This window comes from Bactrocera latifrons, unplaced genomic scaffold, assembly GCF_001853355.1.
Source record: "Bactrocera latifrons isolate USDA-ARS-PBARC rearing strain unplaced genomic scaffold, ASM185335v1 scaffold_41, whole genome shotgun sequence".
Taxonomy (NCBI): domain Eukaryota; kingdom Metazoa; phylum Arthropoda; class Insecta; order Diptera; family Tephritidae; genus Bactrocera; species Bactrocera latifrons.
Genome location: NW_017537057.1, coordinates 579,319 through 586,596, shown reverse-complemented (window position 1 = coordinate 586,596; position 7,278 = coordinate 579,319). Strand labels below are relative to the sequence as shown.

The window sequence follows — 7,278 nt, the reverse complement described above, 5'->3', positions numbered from 1 at the left end:
GTGTTGATCATCTGTTAATGCTGACGGCGGTCCCGCGCTTTCGATCCTCTTTGAATAATAATATTAATCAAAAACATGAGCATGCGACAAACARTTATTACTGAAGGCCTTAACTAACTCAGCACCAGAAATTTGATACCACACACAAAATTTAATGGAACTTCTTTGTTGAATAATTTCACTCATCGCAAAAATCGCTGAATGCAATTTAGGTAGTTCAGAAAGATAAGCGTATAGTAAACACTAATGATTATTTTGATGTGACCTTTGGCATATACATACATATGTAAGTGACAGCCATACCCACCTGGATAAAAATGTCGACTAATTACCTAAAGTCGAAGGAGGTCGTTTATCTCTTTTTCAAATATTGTATGTATAGTTTTTATGGGTCCTCAATTCGATTGGTTGACCCCAAAAACAGTTTGTTAGAGAGAACAATTTACTTTGAATARCTTCCAATGTCTTGATATCTTCCACTGTACTTTTCTCCTACTTTTAGATGACTATAATGCTTGAAAATGTCATAATATCTTATTTCTTTCTCCTATCTATTAAAATTCCAAAGCCCTTCACAGAGAAAACTGTCTTTAAGGTGTGGTAGGGAGTCGTTTGAGAGATAGACCAGCAGCAGCATGTGACTGTTACAATCGTATTTATCGCATTTTGAAAGGTTTAATATTTATGTTAAATAATTATAATATTAATTACTATCATTGTATATTAGAAATGTACAAAACTATATTTCTTTATTAAGGGTAAAAATATCCTATTTTGAAAGAAACACTCCCATTTAGAGCTTCTTTACAACAGTGTATACAGTTTTCTTTTACATAGTCATAAATTGCTTTGACATCTATTCCGTCTATTTCATTCTATTAGAACTATTTTATCTTGAAAATGAGTAAAATTTATTACTCATTACTTATTTGATAATATCCACACGCAGATATCTGTAAATACCTACATATTATATTATATATAATTCATAATATAATAAGCTCTACCCTGCAGGAACTTTTCACTTCAATACTGAGAATATTTATTGTTCTCAGTAAATGAGTTATAGCATACTATAATTTCTTATGTCTCTTATACTCCGAGTGGCCATTAGCTAATGTTGTTGCCATTAAAAAAAATCTCCCAAACATCGCCGAAAAATAGAGACATCAAGTTTATCCAGTTATATACATACATACTTATAGTAAATGCCATTAGTMTAACTAAATTCTCATATCCATTTTGTACCCAAAGCCTTCCCAGCAGAAATAATAGACATGACAAAGCGTTGATTTAAGACTCTAATCAGTCCTGAAAAACGTTTTTATTTTTCATATATCTCGTTTTTTCAGTGCTTTAGACTTTGTCAGCCACATCTTAGAAGAAAAAGTTGAGGGTCCCAAGTTTACTTCCGTGGTGTTTTCTGATTTGTCTTAACTATCATGCAATTTCCGGCTGGCTAGTGATTTATTTGTAATGAGGGTGTGAATATCCGTAAGCAAAAAAAGTGTGTCAGCTTGTAAATAAGCGCTAATAAATACTGTTATCATAATTATATCTATTGTTGTATGTGCTTTATTGAATGAAGGCTTCAATTCATGTTCAATGACTCGTTAGCATTTCTAAGTGACAACACACATTTGTCGTTAGAAGTAACACAAATCAGTTAATGAATACATTCCAATGATAAAGCAAAAGTATGGAAATACATATGTGTATTTACATATGTATATTATGTATGAAATTATATTATTGATATATTGCCGTTGTAAAGTTCAAGGGTTATCTCTGATAACTCGTAATTAAAAGTTTGCATTTTAGGGCTGAACAGGTGGAGGTGCATATTGGCATGTTCTTGGTACTAAAATTCTCTATACTATTAAATCCAACMGGCTAAATGTTGTACTATATTCAAGAGAGATTAATAACAAATGTTTCCCTTATTTTGTTGGAATTATAAGAATAGTCTTCCGCCGTAAACCTTTTTATTCTTGTTGTTGTAACGAGTACCTTATCCCCGTTCTGATGGTAAGGATTAGATAAGTTGTCGTCGACGTCATCCAACGGCAGGCTGTTACGATGTATTCGGACCAAAGGGAGATAGGTGTCAGATGTGTAGGGCTAGCGGGGCATCCAAAAGGTGCCAAGTGTCACGCCTTATTTCAAAGATTGCTGCTGGAGKTAGGCTATGCTTCCAAAAATTTTGTAAATGTACATTTTTTTACTTATTTATTAAGGAAAAGCCTCTTCAAAAAATATCGTAAAATCAACGTATTTTTTCTGATTTGCAAGTGGTGATAAACTCTTCGAAAAGAAATTTTTTAGAGATTCAAAAAAAAAGTTTTTGAATAGTGTAATTAAGATAGGTCACTACTCCAGTAATAACAACACACACGACTCGAACGGTTGTGTGCATTCAAATGTGAGCTTTGTATAATTTTAAACTTATGCAATGTGTATACACCGAATTTACTTAGCAATTCGTATTGAACGCTTTTCAAATTGTGATTACTGCACATATATGTATGTGTATCTACATATACTTGTATCCACACTTGTACACATGCCTGCAATCTGCTCACTAATATGATGACTAGCGTTGTTTATATGTAGGTGCCACCAGCTTATAATAGATACTAATAACCCACCTTATAATAATAGGAAAATAATTAACCAAGAAGATTTAATACATTTACTAACACCACAGTTAGCTCCACTGTTGTTGTATTAGCACGCCTCTGCTTGGTTTCAAACTTTGTACTGACCTTTGTACTCTGATCAAAGCAGCGTAAATGACTTTTAATGAATCAAGTGGATTGATTAATAATAATTCATATATTTGCATACTCGTGGCAAAAAGTACACTCATTTCAACTATGCAGTAATTATGCAATTACTGATGCGAGAAATTTTAATTGCTTACATGCTCACCTTTAGTCGTATGTGCTCCTCACCCTCCAGAAGGACGTTCATGCGTTTGTAGCAAAATGTTGAGAGTTGCCGATATTTTGTCAATGGTCCAGTTTTGAAATCCGGGAAGATGATCTTGTCCTCATATATGTTTTCCGATTGCAACTGCTCCGACTCGACCTCACTGGGACTTTGTAAAATAGAAAATAACGTTGCAACTGTATCCATAATTACGAATTGTTTTCTTTGAATTAAAAAAGACTAGACTAGACTGTGCGTGCGGCGCAAAGCTCGATTCAAGACTGGTTTAGTGGTCACTTTCGTTTGTGGAAGGAAACCATTGTGTGTTTACGAGCTGGTCAACGCTCTGTCGGCATTGAATGAATCTCTTTTTATTTGGAACGCAAATTTATAATGACTCTCACAAAATGCTTGCTTAAGAAAAGAGCGATCAAAACAAAAGCCAAAAAAACTGCACTTCGTGTGGGTTATTTTTAGTTGGAGATAGTATGAAGTTATTATTTATTTTTAGCCCTTTTAAAAGGCATATACAGTGCTGAAGTTAATTATTGCATTTTTATGTAAAATTTATATCTAGTGTCTGCATTATTATATTGTTGTGCCTAATTTATATAGGGTTTAAATCCTAAAGTTTAAGATAGTTGTTGTTTTTGCTCATTTTAATATGCCTTTAATGTAGGTCTGATAACATAGTACGGTCTCAATAAAASTATAGGCAACCAAATTACTTAAACACATACATATGTATATGTAAAATGRACATGTATGTACATATGTACGWCTAATTATGMAAAAAAGGCAATATGYGAAATTTTAAAATTATGTTCGAAAATTAATATCGTATGCTTGTTTAATAGATATAACCGGGCACTCGCGGTCGCAGTGATTTTGTCCGGCTAAAGGAGCTGTCTTTATATATGACGTGGCAATGTATTAGAGTCAGAAGCTAAAAATCAGAATCATGTTTCTATTGAACTAATAAATGCGAGCCAATCAGCCAGACGTGACTGAATGCCAATTATGCCATTAATTACCATTCAACCATCGCGAAYTAGACACCAACAAAACACCAAAAGTTAATAAGAATTTGAAAAAAACGGGAACTACAAATTTTACACAATTTTCTTCACAAATTTTATGCAATCCTATCCTTTTATCAGAGATGATTTCAACGAAATATTACCAACCTGATCTCCATGTGTGGCCATGGCAAGGTACTCATTCCCGGTTATATAATTTTTTTTTTTTCGATGAAAATAATAATAAATAAGTGATAATAATCATAAAATTTGTTTAGTTATGGGAAATAMCCGGCTATGAGGACTGTTCGTAAAGTGGAGCTTCACTGTATATTATTTTTTATTCATAACTTTATTATTTGTTTAGTTATTTTTAATTATTTTAATGACACTGGTTATTTGAATATTTTCTTAATAAACGAGCGTCGTAAATTTTAATTGCGCTTTACCTCACCACACATTATATCGCTATAAACTTTAGTTCAAAGCCATTGCACTTACTTGTTATTAGTATTTGACACCATGTTGAACTTTCTATGCTCGCACAGCAATTAACGTTTAATGACAACCGCACAATTTGAGCACTGAACGCCAACTGTGGTCTAGACCCAAAAAAATATTTTGTTAACTTATCAAGAACACAGCTCACAGTGCATAGTATCCCGCATAGAATACATGTATGTTTGTACTTTGTACCTGTTAAAGTGAATTTATTTGTAATAAATTGGAGATAATGCTTTAATAGCAGTTAAGGGCTCATGCCAGTTTTTCGGAAACTGGCGGCGAATACTTAGTAATCTACGAACTATCGAAGTATTTTTGAGCGATAAAGGCTATCGTTGAACAGCTCCACAAAAACACACCTACTAGTGTTGAAAGATTCCTCTTTTGGCACAACTTGAAGTAGCAGTAAGTTAGCCTCCAAAATGCATTTTCGCACAAACAGAAATAATGGAAAACGAATGCTATTGCGAATTAGTAATTGAGTAATCCAATAGTTAGTAATAGCTCGTTCTTATCTCCGTAATTTGCAGGCRCGGTTGCTAATAATTGCCTTTTCTTTGAGTGCGGCAGTAGGTACGAGCTTACGTGTCTAAGTCAAATAGTTTATTTACTTTTGGTATTTGATTAGATTCACTTCATGAACTCACTATTGATTGAATTTTACACGTTAACCCAGATTACCGACCTACTCATTCAATGTTTGTGTTTGTGATATTTTATTGTTTTGTTGTTTAGCAGCCACGGCAGTTGTGCGCGAAATGTCATTAACAGCTGATTGCGGTATTCACGARGAAGGCAAATAAATTATATTTTTGTTATTGTAAATAAAAATAATTGGCAAAGGTTTTCTTATTTGCATCTACAGCGAGTATTTTTACCAACAAAGATTGAAATAAGCTACTTTCGTTTTCACCAATATCAGTTCGATATTGTACTGTTCAACTGCAGTTTAGACTGTGTACGATTTTTWAAATCTCAGAATGTCCCAACCGGACACATGTATATTCCGCGAGAGTCCATAGTACTACGCTTTTTGGAAGGCTTATTTCTATTCTCGAATACAATTCAAGATCTTCAAATGTTTCAAACTCATCTTAAACTTATTGTTAGGTTAGTTTAGATGGTTGATCCCTCAACAAGGTGTTTTATAATAAAAAATTATGTACTCCAGTCCCGTATCACCAATTTTTTCTTATTGGTAGTGGGAGAACAGCTTGTTTACTTTCTGAACAGCTTTGATTTAAGWTTAACTTTAATCTCCGCGCAATTCAATGTTTGAATTGAAATATGGTATTTGAAATAACTAAAATATACCCACAAGTGGTGCACTATCATTGTTATCACAAGCACCAAACCTAAAAGTAGGCAACTTTTTTTTAAAATTTTCTTTTTATATTTTTAACCCATGAAAGCCCAAAAAATGCTTGTCATTTCAGTAAATATTATTTATTTATGCTTATACATTTAATTAACATGAAACATTTCTTACAGTAATACTTTTTTTTTTTGATATATGGTTCGTAATTATTGTTTATGTTAGTTTGAGATTGGCAAAGTTTCGTTAGCTTTCGCGTAAAATACTCAACTTTGGGAGCATATAAAACATACTACATTAATTAACTGTCTGGCATGTGTGTATATAATGAAGTCAGCATGTGTATGTGTGTGTTTGCGTATATAACTGTGTGTTTGAAAGTTTATAAGTATGTGTTTATGTTGATAAAAAAATTTTCGTTATACTCAAAAGTGTTTTCACATATTTTTTGTAACGCACTAGAATTGAGCGGTTTTTATTTTCATTCAAAATAGGATTTACAGTTTCTTTTCTATCAAATGTGTTAGTACGCTGTGGCTATATCAAAGTGCCGCCAAATATCTCATTATCAGCATTTTCAATTATATGCCGTTTTTCACTGAAATGAGGGTAGGTAACAAGTAGTCGGTAGTAATATCAGGAGTGCTTACATTTAGTTTATTTTTAAATAGAAATTTCGTTAATCGCAAATCAAAGGCAAACACTACTAATCGTCATCTTAAATGCTAGCAACTTTACAACTTTACTAATACTTTACTTTCATTGTTGTGTCATATCCGATTTTCTTCTGCAAAGCGTACACACTTCCTTGTATTACTTTGCCACACTTTCGTATATAAAAAGCTAAAAAATTTGCATTTTTTATTTATTAATTTATTTACTTACATATATAATGCTCATGCCGCCAATTTGTTGCTGGCAAAATTTACTAGCAAACTACATTTATATTTATTTGTTTGTATGTATGTATGTATGTCTACTTAAAAATTATTTTGCTAGTTTTTCTTTAATATTCATGAACATATGTATTTGATTCGCTTATTTGCTGTACATATGTAAATACATACATATATTTGTATGCGCCTTATTTGTATTTTGCTACATTTTTCTCAGCCGTCTGTGTTAATTGACACAAAATGAAAGTGTGAACTTTTAAGAAATATATGTTTATGCATTTTTATTAAGAATTAACACTATTCTTTATTTATTTTTTACAACCATTTATTTGGGAGTTCCATAAAAAGCGTTTACTAACGTCATGACACGTATGGCTTTTAGGTTATGTGCGATGATCTTAAAAAATTTAGATTTTTTGTTGATATTTGCAATATACATAATTTGTTAAATTGAAATAATGTATCACCTAAAAGCTTGAATTTATTCGAAAAAATTCTAATATATTTTTTTCGTTCGAAAAAACTAAGATTAACAATAATATTTAATTTCGTTTTTTTTTTTAATAAATAAAACAGTAAAACATTTAATTGAACGCTTTTACTTCAAAAACTC

General features: G+C 31.9%; 1 protein-coding gene across 4 annotated transcripts in view; it reads right to left on the bottom strand.

Annotated features, from left to right (window-relative positions):
• Positions 1–5,171, bottom strand: part of LOC108972628 (peroxisomal acyl-coenzyme A oxidase 3) — an 8,318-nt gene extending 3,147 nt beyond the window's left edge. The window contains exons 1-4 of one of the 4 annotated variants that reach the window (XM_018939290.1): positions 5,102–5,171; positions 4,814–5,043; positions 4,452–4,646; positions 2,932–3,100 (exon numbers count right to left, since the gene is read on the bottom strand). In XM_018939290.1, coding sequence (XP_018794835.1) covers positions 2,932–3,100; positions 4,452–4,474 — 192 coding nt within the window. In that variant the 5' untranslated portion in view covers positions 4,475–4,646; positions 4,814–5,043; positions 5,102–5,171. Of the gene's footprint in view, positions 1–2,931; positions 3,295–4,451 lie in introns of those variants that run through there. The other 3 variants (XM_018939288.1, XM_018939289.1, XM_018939287.1) reach the window with 3 other exon arrangements.
• Positions 5,172–7,278: the final 2,107 nt, after the last annotated feature.